The following is an 18,133-nucleotide window of genomic DNA, read 5'->3' as shown; positions in this document are numbered from 1 at the left end:
TCACGTACTATGGGTGTCTCAGCACACTTAGAATTGTACTAATAGAAGTGTCCTCGTGTACAACAGATGCCTCATCACAACTACAAATGTAGTTTAATTTATCAATTCTTATCGTAATTTTTTCACGTTCAGCATATTTTAAAGATATTTAAAATATATTTTCTTTGGAAAAAACCGGAAGCCACGCCGGACACTGCGTTATAAGCGGGATCGCGAGTTTTTGAGGGAATGGCATATATATATTTTTCGAAAGTCAATACTCATTATTATTATTATTAGCATTAGTATTATTGTTATTGGTTTTGATGATGATGGTGTTGTTATTATAGCATTCGAACAAGTTGCGTCATGGCTACTGCTTTACTCTATAAAACTGTTACATCTATATGTTTGAACTGCTAATGTAAACTACCCCAATTATGTGTCTGAGATTAGAAATTCAAGAATTCATTGGTAGAGGAAGCTTAAACTTATTTCCTAATACTCTGCATCATGCCATGCGACATTTATTATGTACTTTTAATATAACGGAGTTTTTAATAAAATATATACTGCTAGACAAATACCTCACAGTACCTGGTAGACAACTGTGTACAGTTCTTTACATTTGATCAGAGGTAATTTCTCACGTCATAAAAATGGGTTTTTCCCTGGTCATTCTGAATAAATGATTCATGTAACAACTACCTAAACATTAACTCATTTTATTTAAATAAAACAGTGAACGTTCAAGAGAATTTTAAAATAGCAATCTAATTCAAAACTGAATCATTTAATAGAAGTGACATGCAATAATATATTAGAAGTGACATGCAATAATATATTTCCCAACTAGGTTCGAGTGCGACAGCCATTTAAGAAAGCCGCAGCGCATGATATGTAAAACGTTGAGAAAGCAATTTACTTTACTTAATGCTATCTTCGGAAATGTTAAAGCGAGGGACATTTATGTTACAGCTATCGATATCTTAACTCATGATTGAATATATATTGCGGCCAGTATTGATAGCGGAGGAAGAATCCGGTAAAACTCCGGAAAGAACCCCCGACCCACGAGAAGCTACTGGCAAGTTTTTCTCACATTCTCACATTGGCCGAATCCGAGAATCGAACCCACGCAGAGGGGAGATAACAGTGATCCGTAACGATGAGCGCTTTAGACCTCTCGGTCACTTGAGGACCCGCCATACACCAATTGCAAAATGTACTAATATAGATGTTTTCCTGTACAACAGATGCCACACCACACTTACAAATTCATTAAGCTAAGTGTTTTCATGTAAAAGGGATACCAAAACCAGAATTTCCAATGTACTAATAGAAGTGTTTTATTGTAATAGTGATGTCACACCACAATTTCAAATGTACTAATATAAATGTATTCATGTACTATGGGTGTCTCACCGCACTTGCAAATGTACTCGTAGAAGTGTCCTCGTGTACAACGGATGCCTCACCACAATTACAAATGTACTAATAGAAGTGTATTCATGTACTTTTGATGTCTCACCGCACTTACAAATGTACTAATAGAAGTGTACTCGTGTACAACGGATGCCTCACCACAATTGCAAATGTACTAATAGAAGTGTCCTCATGTACAACAGATACCTCACCACAATTACAAATGTACTCGTAGAAGTGTCCTCGTGTACAACGGATGCCTCACCACAATTACAAATGTACTAATAGAAGTGTATTCATGTACTGTTGATGTCTCACCGCACTTACAAATGTACTAATAGAAGAGCCATCATGTACAACGGATGCCTCACCACAATTGCAAATGTACTAATAGAAGTGTATTCATGTACTGTTGATGTTTCACCGCACTTACAAATGTACTAACAGAAGTGTCCTCATGTACAACGGATGCCTCACCACAATTGCAAATGTACTAATAGAAGTGTATTCATGTACTGTTGATGTCTCACCGCACTTACAAATGTAATAATAGAAGTGTCCTTATGTACAACGGATGCCTCACCACAATTACGAATGTACTAATAGACGTGTCCTTACGTACAACGGATGCCTCACCACAATTACAAATGTACTAATAGAAGTGTCCTCGTGTACAACGAATGCCTCACCACAATTACAAATGTACTAACAGAAGTTTCCTCATGTACAATGGATATCAAACCAGTTATACGTGTACTAATAGAATTGTATTCATGTACTGCGGATGACTCACCGCACGTTCAAATGTACTAATAGAACAGTCCTCATGTGCAAAAGATGTCACACCACAATGATAAATGTAAAAATAGAAGTCTCCTCTGATTTTGAAAACAGTCTCGGCATTTCGTCAGGGGTAGAAATTTTAGACCAATAAAACCTTCGGAAGGTAAATAATTATAAGCCTGTTACTGGTTTTGTTCCTGAGATGAGTAGAGAGAGAGAGAGAGAGAGTTAGAGAGTTAATGATTTTGTACGGTTTGACACCATTTTCCAATAAAAGATATACATGGCGGCCAGTATAAATGGTTGAGGAAGAACCTGGGAAATCCCAAGAAAGAACCACCGACACACGAGAAACTTCTGGCAAGCTTTTCTCACATGCTCACATTGGCCGAATCCGAGACTCGAACCCACGTAAACAGGTGAGATGGCAGTGATCCGTAACGGTGAACGCTTTAGACCACTCAGCCACGAGAGAGAGAGAGAGAGAGAGAGAGAGAGAGATGATGATGATGATGATGGTGACGATAAATTCTTCCCTTGCAGATAATATGCAACACTTTTCAAGAAAATACCTAATGACTGTATTTTAATTCTGACGCGTGTCCTGCAGCGTTGTGGTGCTAGGCAAAAGGCGCAAGAGGATAATTGCTTTACACAATTCAAGCATACGATAAAAAGTTTCAATTTGAGAAGAAAATGAGAGATTTGTAGAAATTGGTACCTTGTCTGGATAAGATCGAATACATTTTTCGAATCAGATTAACATGCTAATATTTCTATTATCAAGATTTTCGTGACCGTTTCAAATCTCTTGCACTCCATATAGGTCAAAGTTCTAAATGAACTAGGAAGGCCAAACAAAAGATAAGGATAAACGAATGACCTCTCATTAACAAGAAAGCACGACTGTCATAGAACACACGAGGACAGACTGCCACCATGTTGATTTCAACTATTTTACTGCTTGGTTAGTGACAAAGTTTGTTTCGTTCATTCTATCTATTAGTTGCCTTTTATTTATTCTGTCTTTTTCTGCTTTGAGTTTATTTTATTTGTTTATATTTTTTGTTTCTTGTCCAGCATTTTAATGCGCAGAGAGAGAGAGAGAATCAATTATCATCGACGTTCAATTCCTTGTTCACCAATGAAATGGTTCTCTCCATCTCTTCACACATTGTTTATCAATGTGATCTTTTTTCTGCCCTTCATTAAATAAGTTATTTAAATTCATTTTGCAAGTGGGAAAGGTTGTATAGCCTACAGCTTTCAATTTTATTTTATTTTTGTTTTATGGCCACTGGATGACATGAGCCATGTTCTATTGTGAATCTTGTATATAACTTACAATGGGAAACGAAACACGGGTAGAATTCAAAAGCTACCAGCTGGTATAGATAGGAATTATTTTCATAAACAAATCAGGTGCATCTTCCTGAGTTAGTAGCTGGGGATATATTAAATAATTATGAGTTATTTAAGACATTTTTTCATTACAGCGTCACCAGTTTAGAAGCGACAGATGTAGAAGTAGTTGTTGTTGTAGTAGCTGTAATTGTAGTAGTAGTGTTTTGTGGCAACTCAGCATAAATATGACATTATAGTGCCTACAAGAAGTTTAGTTCCAAAAATATAAAATATTGCACAACGAATTTAGGAAGTTAGACCCTTCCAAGAAATGTTAAATTAAGTACAAGCTGATAACATATAAACGTAAAGATGTTAAAATTATGTAAAACATATAAAATTGCAGATAAAGGCAATACATGTAACATTGTTAAAATTCTTTTAAACGCATACAAAAAAGCAGACAGACGATACATGTCAAGATTTTAAAGTTCTGAAAACGTATACAAAATAACCAATAAAGGCAATACATGTAAAATTGTTAAAATTCTTTTAAACGTATACAAAATAACCAAGCAATACATAAAACATCATTTAAACATGATTACAATTTGTAGTATAAACATATTTCCTGTTAAAGTCCAGATTTGTTCGGATGTTGATTGTATGACGATATCACCAGAACATAGAGACATGTGTGATGATGTCATCTCAGATGAAGAAATGCATAAGAATATAGCTACACTAACTAAGAAAAAATCGCCAGGAAAAGATGGACTCAACATGGAATTCTATCAAACATTTCACGGTGAACTAACGCCGATCCTCAACGCCTTATTCAACAATATATTTTTAAGCAAAAAAAAAACACGTCTAAATCAATGAGGGAAGGGATTATTACAATCATATATAAAGGGAAAGAAGAAAGAGATGAAATAAAGAACTGGAGACCTATATCGTTTTTAAATACAGATTACAAAATTTTAAGTAAAATATTAACAAACAGGGTGGGATAAACAAAATAATCAATGTAAACCAAACGTGTGGGGGAAAAAAAGGAGAGGGGGGATATACAAAATAACATTTTAAATATCAAAACCGTAATAGACTATATAAATGAAACAGGCACGAAGGGTGCCATGGTACTCTTCGACCAAGAAAAAGCTTTTGACCGATTAGAACATAACTATGTGCAGAAGGTTTTAGAAAAATTTGGCTTCGGAACGAATTTCCGAAAATGGACCGAAATCCTATATACAGGGACTTCATGTATACAGGTAAATGGAAAATGTACGAAAGAATTTGAAATACAACGATCAGTGAGACAAGGATGTCCACTATCGATGCTGTTATACGTAATGGCAATGGAAATCATAAGCCACAAGACAAGAAATAACCAAGATATACAATGTATACAAATACCAAACCTAAAAATTGAATTAAAAATGCTCCAACATGCAGACGATTGCATTAACTTTATAGGGGAGGGAAAATGTTACAAACACTTAAAAGAAGAATTTGGTAAAGCGTCGGGTTCACAAATTAACCACGACAAGACGGAAATCTTAAAAATAGGAAACTGGAGGAGCAACTACCCTGGGCTGCCCTGCCCCCCAACCCACCTACTGAGAGAAACGGTAAAATATCTAGGGGTGCACTTTGGGAAAAAAGATACAATAGTAAACTACAAACAAATTATCAAGAAAATAAAGGGAAATGTGGATATCTGGACCATGGCGCCACTATGCATTATGGAGCGAGCCCAAGTGGCAAAGACATATTTATATTCAAATATAGACTATATAATTAAATCCATAGACATAGATAACAAAATTTTAAATAGGAAAGACGAAGAGATAATAGACCATGTCTGGAATTTTAAAATGCATTACACAAAAAAAGAAACTTTATATAGAGACTAAAGTAGAGGGGGCTTGGGTTTGCCAAGCCCTCTACTACTAAAACTAACAAATAAAATTAACAGATTTTTAAAAAATACAACCAGACCCAGCTACAGCATGGGAAGCACTATACATATACTGGTTCGGCTTCACTCTGAGAAACCGACCAGAAATATGTAAAGATAATAAATTAACCAAAAAATTAGAAGTACCACGAAAAATCAAATATATTAAAGAAATACTTTTAAAGTACAGGGATAAAACGGAACTATGGAAATTAGAAGTAAGTGAAAGTTATGCATGGATTAGAGAAGAAGTAACGAAATATATCAAATGTAGAGTAGAGCAGGAAAACTGGGGAATAAACTGGACCACAAATTGGAAAAACGGGGGAAAAATAAGATCTTTAAAAACACAAAGCATCATTTTTAAGTATCTACACAATGCCTGGCTTACAGGCGAAGAAGCAATCAAACGTCATATGATTAGGGAAATGCCAAAATGTCCGCTATGTAAAAAAGCCAATTTCACCAACCTAGATACGATGGCCCAATGCGACAAAAGCAAAAATAATAGGATCATGGTAATAATGGAAATTTGTAAGAAATATAAATACCATTGAAATAATATTTTATATATAGATGTGGATTATGATAAAAAACTGTTTTAAAAATAATAGACTACATAATAACAACTATGATATCCTGCAGACAAGTGATTAAGATTTTTAAATAAGAAAACAAAACAGAAATAACAAAATAAAACAAACGTTCGAAAATAAGCACCAATAGCTTGTAAACACCATATCTACGATTTTGATGGGGAGGCGGGGGAGGGATTCGGTAGTACCGATAGCGGTAACGCAGATGCGAGCCGAACCCTGCCCCACCGCGCGCCCAATATTTCCCTGCAGCTAAACATGCTTTCAACCCAAACTTAAAAGAGAAAAACGATTTAATATATATAATTCAAATAAATACAATTCTGAAAACTTATAGACGAAATATACAAAGATATAAGGAAATATACAGGGAGCCTACTTGGGAAAGTAAAGACGATGACATCATGGGGCTAAATCACATGGCGCTACTCGAAGTGGACAGGCCCATGAAAGAGTTTTGAAGATAACCCATGTAGAACATAAACAGACCAAACAGAGATATAAAAGACAAACATGGGCTAATTCATAGTTAATATTTTACTAACTCTGTATCTATCTTAAAACCATACAGCTCCCGTACTGTATGGTTTGACCAACCCACATGTGGAAAATAAACAATTTTGGATTCTTCCTAATAAAATATTTAGATAAATTAATAAAAGGAGGCCTAACTCGACTCAGGAGAAACACAGTGAAAATAAAGAAGTGTGGACCTTGAATCGAGCGTAACCGACCTCTTGATATTCCTAGAATTGCCACGAGGAACGACACATATTAACACTCGATTAAAACAATATAAATTTGTTTTTTATATGTATAAAAAAGATAGTACACCGTTCCATCGTTAAAATTCAAAAACCAAAACTATTTAACCGAATATAACATAATAGAATACATCGGATCGTATATCCAAATTAGTGGAAAAGTAATACAACTGGGAAAAAGAATGCTGGATCTAAAATTGCTGTCTCAAACATATATATAATATAGCATACACACTATATAGCACCACTACATATAGCATACACTGAAACATGGGCGACCTCTAGCAAAGGTCACCAAAAAAATACAAGGGAAGGAACTTCGAGCAGCAGCAGAGGGGGCGAATCGGACATTTTGTCCAATCGTTATTTTGCTTAATTATTACTTTCTGCACTCAACGATCTAGTGTCGTCAGCGCCTGGTAAAAAAAAACGACGACGTCGTTGGGGGATCGTCCAATCGTCATTTGGTTTAATTAACACCTTCTGCGCGTCGATCCCCAGCGTCGTCAGCGTCCGGTAAGCACATCGACGACCGCGTCGATGTCATCGCCCCCTCTGCTGCTAAGTGGTTATTTACAATAATCTTACAAACAGAGTAACCACTAACTCCTCCTCTTGTAGATCAATTAGGTTATTTGACTGATCGGTGAGTCTGAAATTAATTCTCGTTAAAAACCGATTATGGCATCTCATATAGACCGGATTAATCGGACTCTCAACTATTAAAAATCCGGGAGGGGCTGTTGGTGAAAACGAATAAAGGATATACCCCTGTTGAGCCTGATTTGATTGCTTGGTATCCACCTGGTAACTCCCTTCGATAGCATCACACACTAGATTGATTGCTATCACCGATGCGATATTTACGTTGTATGGGGCAATATGCCTACCACCATCTCCGTTATCGTGTCTGAGGATATGAGTTGATGGACTGAGAAAATCTCTTAATGATTTTCTTAGTTCTGGCGCGTTGTATCCTGGAAACCTAAAATTGGGTAAATTGGCTTCTATAATATTATTCTGGGTTAGAAATTTTTGTTTATTACCATCGCTGTTAGCAGATATTGTCTCAACGATTCGTTTATTAATATATTCCATGTCTGATATAAGTTGATTTAACACCTCAACGTGTTTTCGTGCTTTTGTTTTCCGTAGCTGTTCTAGTTGTGATTGGCAAATATAATTAATCTCGATAAAAAAATTATTGATATCATTTAAACTAACTGTGACCACGGCGGACGATTCAGGAGTTTCCTTATACGGAAAATACCATTGCATGGTATTCCTGTTTTGAAATATAAACCTACTGGGTAATAATGTGCTTTTTATAATAGACCAATCAGTTCGATACCCGGGATTAATCTCATGATACGATTGCGCATTCGTGTGCAAGTCCGCGGGGATTTCATGAGGTGAATTCTCGGGCCAACCTAGTATGGTTCTTATTGAACTACCATAAATATCGACCATATACCCCGGTGTGCTTATTTCAATCGTCGACGATAACGTCGGTTCATGAACCGTAATAGCGATTTTTGATTCTTTTCCTGTGATCGATTTTATCCTGCGTTGAAATTCTTTATCGATTTGTTCTATTTGGTATGACCCAGTTGGTATTGTAACCTCCTTCCAGTCTGGGGTTCCATCGGGTTTATTTGTCCATGCGAAAACCAGCGAGTTATTAGGTTGTTGTCCGTTGAATGCTTCCGCTCGGATATTAGGCCAACTGTGATATACTCGCAATTTTGCCAGCGCTATCTCCTTCACTGGAACCGGTGATGGAAAGTTCACACTGAATTCGGGTTTCGTTGACGTTATCGATATCATACTTGTTTGTACCGGAGTGGTGTTCTCCGCGATCCGTTGAAGCAACTGAAACCCTTCGGGGTTCAGCGACATTATTATTATTCGTTGTGTCTAATTTCAACAACCAGAGCCCATTAAGGTGGTTCCGGCTTCCAGTTGAAAATCCTCGATTTTTGACATCGCGGAGTTATGCAACTGGACCATCGTGGAGAATTCAACATCGGATATAAACGAATTATCGATCGACAACGAGATCAACCCGGATAATTTCGAGTACGCGTCGGATACTATTTGATGTTTTACTGTATATTCGTTTAGTTTTTTCTGAAAACACGATGATATCTTCCTAGTGATTGCGTTGGCGACTCCAGCAATTGTTGTCATCGCGGAGACAGCGATTGGAACAGCGATCGGGGCTATCGTGGTCACCGTGGATAAAACGACGCCGGTACCGGCCACTATACCCGACACCGAGTACACGACCGCGTCGATGGTGGTTATTTTTCGGCGGTATTTTTTTATTTTTACACGGTATTGTTCGGAAAGCGTTTTCAAGTTCGCGGAGAATTCTTTTGCGGTATCGAATCGATATTGATGTGACGTTGGTGATGCCTCTGATTCAATTACCCTGGTGGTCATTTTTATTCTAAAAGAGCTAGTGTTTTTAATTACTCACTTAGATTCGCTACAAATTCCACATACCATGTAATGTTTGCCCCGGTTAAATTTCTATCGACGGCATAAATTGTGAACGGTTCAGTTGCGTCCTTGTCTATAATTGTTGATATTGTATTGTCAAACCCGGATGAACTCGACGATAATATATTAAACTGCATCATTGAAACCAGTGTCAATCGATAAATACCCTTAACAGTTGCGGTGATATTTACTGTATTCCGTGTAGGAGTCCAAGCGAATGATCCATGCCGAATTGTGTATACTGTGTTGACGGTGTTCTCGTGAGGGATTTTTATTTTTTCGAGTTGCTCTGTCATTTTAGGTAGTCTGTCTTTAATCGCCGCAACATCAGTTTTAATCGTTCCTATTTCCTGTATATGCGTGTCCACATCTTTTTTGTTCGCTGCAACCCTAGTAATGAGTGTATTTATTTCCTGTATATGCGTGTCTATACTTTTTTTGTTCGCTATAACATTAATTTTGAGTACTTCTATTTCCCCTTCATGCACGTCTATACCTTTTTTGCTCGCTATAGCATTAATGTTGATTGTTTCTATTCTCTGTCCATGCGCGTCCACATTATTTATGATCGTTGTAACATTAGTAATGAGTGTATTTATTTCCCGTTCATGCACGTCTATACTCCTTTTGTTGGTTGCAACATTAGTGTTGATTGTTTTTATTTCCTGTCCATACGCAGTGATATCATTTATAGTTATTGTAATCTCATCCGGTTTGACATTTTTTTTACCAAAGAATTTATCAACGGCGTTATCAATCCTGTTAAAATTTTTTCGTATCGAGGTAAATTGGCCCGACAGCGTCGTAAACTCCGAAATAGTATTCTTTATTGTTGCAATATTTGGTTCGGTTACCGGCGGGGTCCCAAAAAAACTAGCGGTAGTGAGTTGTATATCGGTTACCAATCTATCCAACCTTATAAAACCGTTCTGGGCGGATATTATCCTATCCGTTATCATCGATATATCTTCACCCGGTTTGAGTCGTCCGTCGACGGTATACAACGCGATAGTGCCCTCGCCGGCATCACGCTGTCGTGTTAAAACATCATTCAGTGACACATTACCGGATTTCAATTTACCCTGGCGGTCTTGAAATACAACTATTTCGTCCGGGTCAACACTTGTTAGATTCAACGTATCAGCGATTTCATCCTCGATTAGTTTTTTTATGTCGGCGGCGGGCGTTTCCGTGGGCTTTTTCAGCGCCGAAACCGGTCGTCCCCAAATATCAATCATCGTTATTGTAGAAAAAAACGGCGTTTCTAATTAACCCGCCGGGCCTCTACGACCCCACTAGTGTATTCGTTTACAACCACATGAGGTGGTTTCCGCGATGATGAAATCGCCGCAAGTACGTTCAATACCTCACGGCCACATATCGGTGGGTCACTTAACTGCTGTGTTGGCAGAGTGGAATAAAAAACCCGGGCTGAACACGCCCGGGCTGAACACGCCCGGACATACCGCATGAACTCTTTTGGCGGGGCTAACCCGTATGAATCAAAATAGACGATCGCGCGCGGATCAATCGCGTACGCAACCCAATGAGTTCCCGCTCCGGAGGACCCATCAAGGTTAATTATGCCGGTTTCAATATTCCTTGGTGCCGCCGGCAATTGATCCCTCATAAAAACACCTCTGAAGTTTTTTATCGCTAACGCGTTTGCGGCGTCTATTAAATCAAAATTAGACATTGGAGTCATAGACTCAGGAGTCATTGACTCCCGAGTTAATAAACGGTTCACGGTAGTCTTAGACCCTTCCCCGAGTACCATGAATACGGGGTTCCCGGTAGTCTTAGACCCTTTCCGGCTACGGGTCGTTTTTTTTTTGTAGCCTTTCCCGGTTGCCTTCTTCAATGCCATTCCCGCCGCGGTACCAACGGCTCCTAACGCCGCCGCCTTCGCCACTGCTGGGGCCGCCGCGGCAATCAATGCCGGAATCGCAGCTAACAGCGGAAATATCCCACCGGTCTTTTCCATGTTTTTAATTGCTGCGGCGGAAAAATCTATTTGAACACCCTTTTTATTCTTCATCGCATCATTGAAATGTTTTATTTGACGCGCCGTCAACGATATCTTATGATTACCACCCGCCATCTGTGACGGCTTCAGCGTTATTGTGGTCCCGCATTGTTTAGCCGACTTTGATCGTAATTTCTTGACTTGACCATCAGTCAACTCTACACTGACGACACTATACGACATTTTATTGTAAACGCGTTTGTGTTTTCAATTACATGTTTTCCACTGGCGCATCAACGATTCTCATTCGTCCACCAACACCTTCTAGTAGCATTGATTTATCGCTGAGAATGACAGCAACCGCTCTGTAATTAACACCACCCGGGGCTATACGAGCTCGGAAGTGTATATCAACGACGGATTGTCTCGTTAAATCAAGATGTTCCAACGAAAAGTAATAAATCGGATACAGGTTTTTAAAATCAAGTTGTGATATTTGCAAACCAGTGTCGACGTTTTGATCACGACCCATATACGACAGCAATCGATGATACACACGTGCGATATGGTTGTCGCCGTAATTAAGCTGTATGTCCTCGGATGGTTCCTGTTGTCCGTTTATTCTCAGCGAAACATCCCTGACTCCTAATTGATCAAATATCATATGACTGCGTTCTTGACTACCCAATCGTTCCCTATTCTGTAGCGCTATGAATATATGACGCGGGGCTGAAACACCCTGTTTTGATGCCAAGTGCCATGTAAACGTATCGGCGACGTTATCCTCTTTAGCATCAGTTGTTACCGCTAGCCAACTCAACAACGATTTTCCCCCCTGTTCCATAAATGCTAACAATCGTGCTTCCGTGGTAACTGATGGAGTCAGCACCGGCATCCACAATGCCATTTTAGTTAAAACGACTTTACCGGCAGCGACGCCAGTAGCATGCCATATTGCATTGTTATCATCGCCCCTTCGCGTCAGCGCGATTGTATGCTTAGCCCCATAGATAACCTTCCTGACATTTCTGCAGAATCCGAATATGTGATGGAGTGGAATCGCGCATGAAAACTTTCGGCGTGGTCCTTGCAACATTCCTACTCGTGTTGCAAACCCTAGATTAAAATTATCGTTAGTACTTTTTATAATATTGAAATTAGCGCCTGGTCTTGCTCTGCGGTCTGGATTGGCTGCTTCAGCCTGTGGGTCAGTTGCGGTATCTCTTTCCACCAGCACGTTGATGTACTGAAGATGATCAGCGCTATTACCGGTGTCCTTCGCAAACATCATAGATGGGCCCGCCGATCTTGTATAATCATCCGAGTATCTCGCTAACCCAATTATCGTCGTTGCAACATCAACCTCGCGTTCTATTGATTCAATTTCTCGCCCGTCAATAAGATATCTGGCGCTCTCAAATAACGCCATGATACCGTTGTTGACGAAGCCAACTCGAACACGATGGTCATCTGCGTATGGTGCATTATCGGCGGCATTTGTCACGAGTTCTCCCTCAATTTCGATAAACGCTTCACACGGCAGAAAGTATTTACTGGTATCTTGGACCTGAAGTTCAATTCGCGATCGTAGGTCGGGTTGCGCTGCATAATAAGAATAATATTGATAATCACGGACAGAATCATCCCTGCGCACTGGGGCGTCCATATCAAACGCGGGGTCAGCGGTTCGCGCAAACATTCTATTATTTATCATGTTGATGTTTTCAATTGCGATTTTTTCGTCGTAGACCACTTCCCGCTATCGCGTTCATGAGCGCGTTGGTTGCCGCATCGGTGGATGGCAAAGTCGCCAACGACGGAGTCGTCGCCAACGACTGAGTCGTCGCCAACGACTCTAATTTTTCTTCCACGGCGTTATTTATTACTTTACTGATATTTGCAGGCATCACTGTCGTTGATGGCATTACCGGTGGTTTCTGTTTTCTTTTTCTCACCAATGACATTAGTTTGTTCCGCGCGGCTGAAAGCGCCTTTCCGGCAACATCTCCAATGGCACTAATACCCTTATCACGAATAACATCAATAGCCTTCATTCCTAATTGTTTGGCTAACGGCGCTACTTTTGGAGCCATTCTTGTAAATAACCCCGCAATGGTGCTACCGAGACCATCTCCATAGTACGCGCGGTAAACAGGCAATCGCGAGTTTACCACGTAGACGAGTACTGGTTTATCGTGGTTGTAGTGTATGATCATCCTTATTAAAAACACCAGTTTTCCAATTAGTGATTGTGATCACCAGTGATTGATTACCCCCCCCCCCCACCGCCGTGTGGAAAACCGGAATAAATTTTATCAAAATTTCCTTGGGTTTTTGCCCTCGATAAAAATCTGGTTTTTTTCTGGGTTTTTTCTTGATTTCTAGTCATTTTTGGTCGTTTTTTGTTGCCTATAGTCGTTTTTTTCTCGATTTTTCAGAAAAACATCGATTTTCTCTAAATGATTTCCTTGGGTTTTTGCCCTCAAAAAATGGCCAAAAACAGTCAAAAAATGGCCAAAAACAGTCAAAAAACGGTCAAAAAATTAACAAAAACGATAATTTTATAATTTTATAATTTTTTTAATCATCCACGAGCTCGTCTATAAGCGTTCGATATGCATTAATGTCCATAATACCGCCTGCAAATAAACGCTTGCAAATATCAGCGGCCTCATTGATTATTTCCGTAGAGTTATTTCCGGCTCGTTTTCCTCCGATTAGTACTTCCAGCCGTGATATATCACTGAGAACACTATTAGGACAGGTAACGCCATAGGATTCTTTACCAACAGAGTATCCTTTTCCTTTTTTTGGTGTTATACTCTTAACTTCCTTGTGGAATGCGTCGTAATCGGATTTACTATGATGTGGTAATGCATCTTTATGTTTACTTGCTAAATACACTATTCTTGCCCAGTCCTTTAACGACTTTATATTTTTCTCGTAACCGCTATTGATATGCTTCTTATCTCGTATGCTCTTAGCAAAATTGTGGGCAGTAAAATTAATTAATTCTTCCCTGTTGCTGAAGCCTCTAATTTGATCTATTGTGCTCTTCTTGAGTACAATACGGGGTATATTCCCCTCTTTTTCTTCCGGTATTTCTTCTTCTGGTGTTTCTTCGGGTATTTCTTCTTCTGGTTCTTTCGCAGTAGCGCCTGGTTCTTCCTCGTCGGCCATTGTAACATAAGGTTCTTGTGGTTCGGTTATAGCGAGTGGTGGTGGCCTCCGTGTTGTAGCAGCCGCTATTTTTGCAGGGAGTGTTTCTAAAGACCTTTTTGTTTGTTTTGTCTCTGCCGCTATCTTTTCAAGCGCACCAAGAACGGGTACAGTTGCCGCCGTAACATCCTTAGTCGCTTTAGTTACCGGGGCAAATAACTGTTCACTTCCAACAGCAAAATCAGTTTGCATTTGTTGTCGCGTTTGAAGTTTCTCTCTCACTCTGTCTCGTAGCGGTATAAACTTTCTAAGCGCTGCTAGTCGCTCTCTGGCTAGCCGAGTAGTAAGTGATTCACCTACCATTATTGTAAATTGATCCGCAATTTCAAATAAAATTTTCCGCCGGGTCTTTCCATGGTGGCAGAAATATATCGTGTCATTGTGTACATCACATACATATAATGTTACATTTGTATGCCGACTTCGTCACGCGACGTGGGCACAGGTAACTTCAAGCTGAGGCTCCCCACAGGGGTTTCGTCTATGATCCTCCTAATGTTTTTAATCTTACTAGAGATCTCGCGGCGTTTTTCATAAAGCCGCCCGAGTTTTTTTCGTATTGTTTCAACGGCAGTGAATAACCCAATGAATACGCTTACGTCATTGCCATACAGGTTCTCATTAATTGTATGTTGTAATCGTTTTATAAAAGAATACTCGCGGGCTAGCGTAAAACGCCCTCGCTTCGATTGTTCGTTTATAGCCTCATAATCGGATAATATTTCCTCGCTGTTGAGCCTATCAGATAATACAATTCCTTGATTTTTTAATTTTGAAATCTCAGTTAATATATTATTGATGTCTTGGGAATCCATATTCTTATAAACATCTTATTTCTAATATCAAAAATTTTAATAAAATTTAAGTTTAAAGTTTAATAAAATTATTGGGGGTCATTTTTGACCCCCGTTTTTTGTATGGACAGTACAATGCCGTAAATCTCCACTCGAGTGTTGTGGCAGATTGCAGGCATATACATATACTTAATTAAGGATGAATATATTTACAATGAAATGATTGATGGATGATGGGACGGCACAAGACAGCACAAACATAAAACGGCGGGACGGAACTCTACGGCTAATTCAACCAATCAAAAGCAACCCAATTAAATTAACCCGGTTGCATGATTGTGAACAAAAGACAACCACACGCCCGGGTCAAGAGCGTGGGTTAGTTTTGATTAGTTGAATTGGCTTTCGAAAGCCCCAGGCTTATAACGAGTCATCTTATATATAAAGTGACTAATACAGCCGCGTCAGTCACAAGGTGTGTGTTAATTTGAATTCCCTTGAATCGTTAAACCCTTAAATACTTATTAATGGTGTTTCACGGCATTTAAATGAAACCAAATACTCAAATAAAACATTAAAAAAAAGAATACAGCTGTTAGATAACAGCGTGTATTTCATTAGTTTTCATCGTAAAATGATTAATTAATCGCAACATTAATTGGACTTCAAGGGACGTAACTCTTGTCATGCGACGCTATCACAAAACGAGTTATCTCCCTTTGATGTTATATATGAAAATCGAATTCTGTGACCCGTCTTTTTTGAGATCGCTGTTTTAGTTATATTCTCCGCAACATCTCGAACTGATTTACTACAAATATCGAAGTATTTACCAGCCGCATTCATAGAGCGAAATATTTTTTCTTCGTGCGTTATTGTATCAAATGACTTTACGGGTTTTGCCTTTCTCATCCCTCCTGTTTTTCCAAATTTGGAATTTTGACTCGGTGTAACAGCTCTTAGATTACACAGTCTGTTATTTTGAGGACATCCATCAATGTGATCAATAACGAGACCGTCGTTGATCAGTCCGTTAAACGCTTCATACACCATCCTGTGAATAAGACAGATTTTTTTCCCAGCATTAAATCGCAAGTATCCGTGATTATTTACGGTACCAACCGGCTTCTTCAGTCTGCGGTTTCTAACAACGCCGTCGCGAGATTCCTCGTAATTGACGAACAGGGGATGCGGCTGAAATTCTTGGTCCATTTGTATAATAATACTACTTGTCTAATTCATTATTTGGTTTAATTATAAACCTTTCAATGTAGTCTTGAGGAGTTTTGATGACGGAGTCGGCGGTGGGGTCGATGACGGCGTTTTTTATTCGTTTATCGTAATAACGCTTTAACTCTCTGTATCGCTTTCCGCCACAATTGATACACAACTGCGATTTCCTCTTACACCAACGTGGCAAACCAAGCACGGGAGGGGGCCAAGAGAACCATTACGAACGCTTTGTAAATGATACCCGCAGAATTCACCTCTACATGATTTATTGCACGGGGTTATCGACCCAATCATCAACCATTTGCATTTATTCATTATACTATATTCTTTTATTTAAATACTTGTTTTAATTATATGGATGAGTTTGAGAGATTAGCAGTAATTAAGCCCTGGAAAAATATTAGGTTTAATCTCGATAGAGTCCTCAAGGACACACCAAAAGCGTTAATAAACGATAAAACCCTGTTGAATAAAATACGCGATTGTATCAATGAATTCAAACGTGATGGTGCATCTCATAGTTGGTCAACATTTCGAATTGATGGTGTTGTTGATGCTACCATGAACGACAACCGCGCAGCAATGATAATATCACAACTTGACGGTAAAAGGTATTTCTTCAGAGTAAAATTCATTGTCCGGGTGGAATCAGGCGATTGGATCATGCGTGATAAATTTGAACCAGTTCTCAGCGACAAGAAAACAGTCACTGTCAGCCGCGACTCCAAGCCGGGGTTGTTAACCGGAATTGACAGACCATACTATGAACGAGCGTATCCTGAAACAGCAGTTGTTTATGGAATATACCCGTTAAATAAGAAACCTGATATCGGAAAACTGAAACCGATGAAACAGTCAACTGGGATAAATTGTGTAGCAGAACGAATAATAGAGCATTTTACAAATGCATGTCGAGGAAACAAATTGACTGATTTACGACGTAGCAAAATCAACCAGTGGGAACTAACCGTAAAAGAGCGTGGAGCGACCATCAGCGACATAGTGAGATTAGAAACATCGCTGAGATTTCCAATAACCGTTACAACGATCACCGGTGAAGTATTATACGAATCGAAGTATAAATCGAAGGGAGCCCCAATCAAAATTATTGATCATAACGAACACGCATGGACGCCCGCGATCACAATATTTCCACTGGATAGAACAGTAAAGTATATACCCGAAGAATTCCTGGGAGAAGAATTCTCCAAGGACGGTTTTCTCGCGGAGAGGAAACTATTTGATGCTATTGCCTACTTGTGTAAAAACGACCCTGTATCAGTGTGGTTACTTCGCAGCGCTGAAAACGATGCGGATACCTTTGATCAGTTTGTAAGACCAAACGGCGAATTATATCGCACTGAAGCATTTCACAACAGGATGAAAAAAACCGCCATAGAATTTGAGGAGCATGATGAACAACTGCTAACAAATTGTTTCACGATTCCATCGGTTGTAGCTCATGTTGCAGCAAGGAAAAATGCGTGGAGACCAACGCGCAAGGAATTTCTGCCGGATGTACAATCCAGTTGTTTGGAATACTATCACGGTGGACTATG

The 18,133-nt window shown here is 39.2% G+C and overlaps 1 protein-coding gene across 1 annotated transcript in view; it reads left to right on the top strand.

Annotated features, from left to right (window-relative positions):
* Positions 1 to 3,039: 3,039 nt before the first annotated feature.
* Positions 3,040 to 18,133, top strand: part of LOC149790794 (mannan endo-1,4-beta-mannosidase-like) — a 39,945-nt gene continuing 24,851 nt past the window's right edge. Inside the window, exon 1 of the mRNA XM_089971447.1 lies at positions 3,040 to 3,154. Within this exon, the coding sequence (XP_089827573.1) occupies positions 3,127 to 3,154 (28 nt within the window). The 5' untranslated portion in view covers positions 3,040 to 3,126. The remainder of the gene's footprint in view (positions 3,155 to 18,133) is intronic.

Source organism: Sinohyriopsis cumingii, chromosome 10 (assembly GCF_028554795.1).
Source record: "Sinohyriopsis cumingii isolate HCF-2022 chromosome 10, ASM2855479v2, whole genome shotgun sequence".
Classification (NCBI taxonomy): Eukaryota; Metazoa; Mollusca; class Bivalvia; order Unionida; family Unionidae; genus Sinohyriopsis; species Sinohyriopsis cumingii.
Note: the sequence above shows the minus strand (reverse complement) of the source record. Positions and strands in the feature narration are given on the sequence as shown.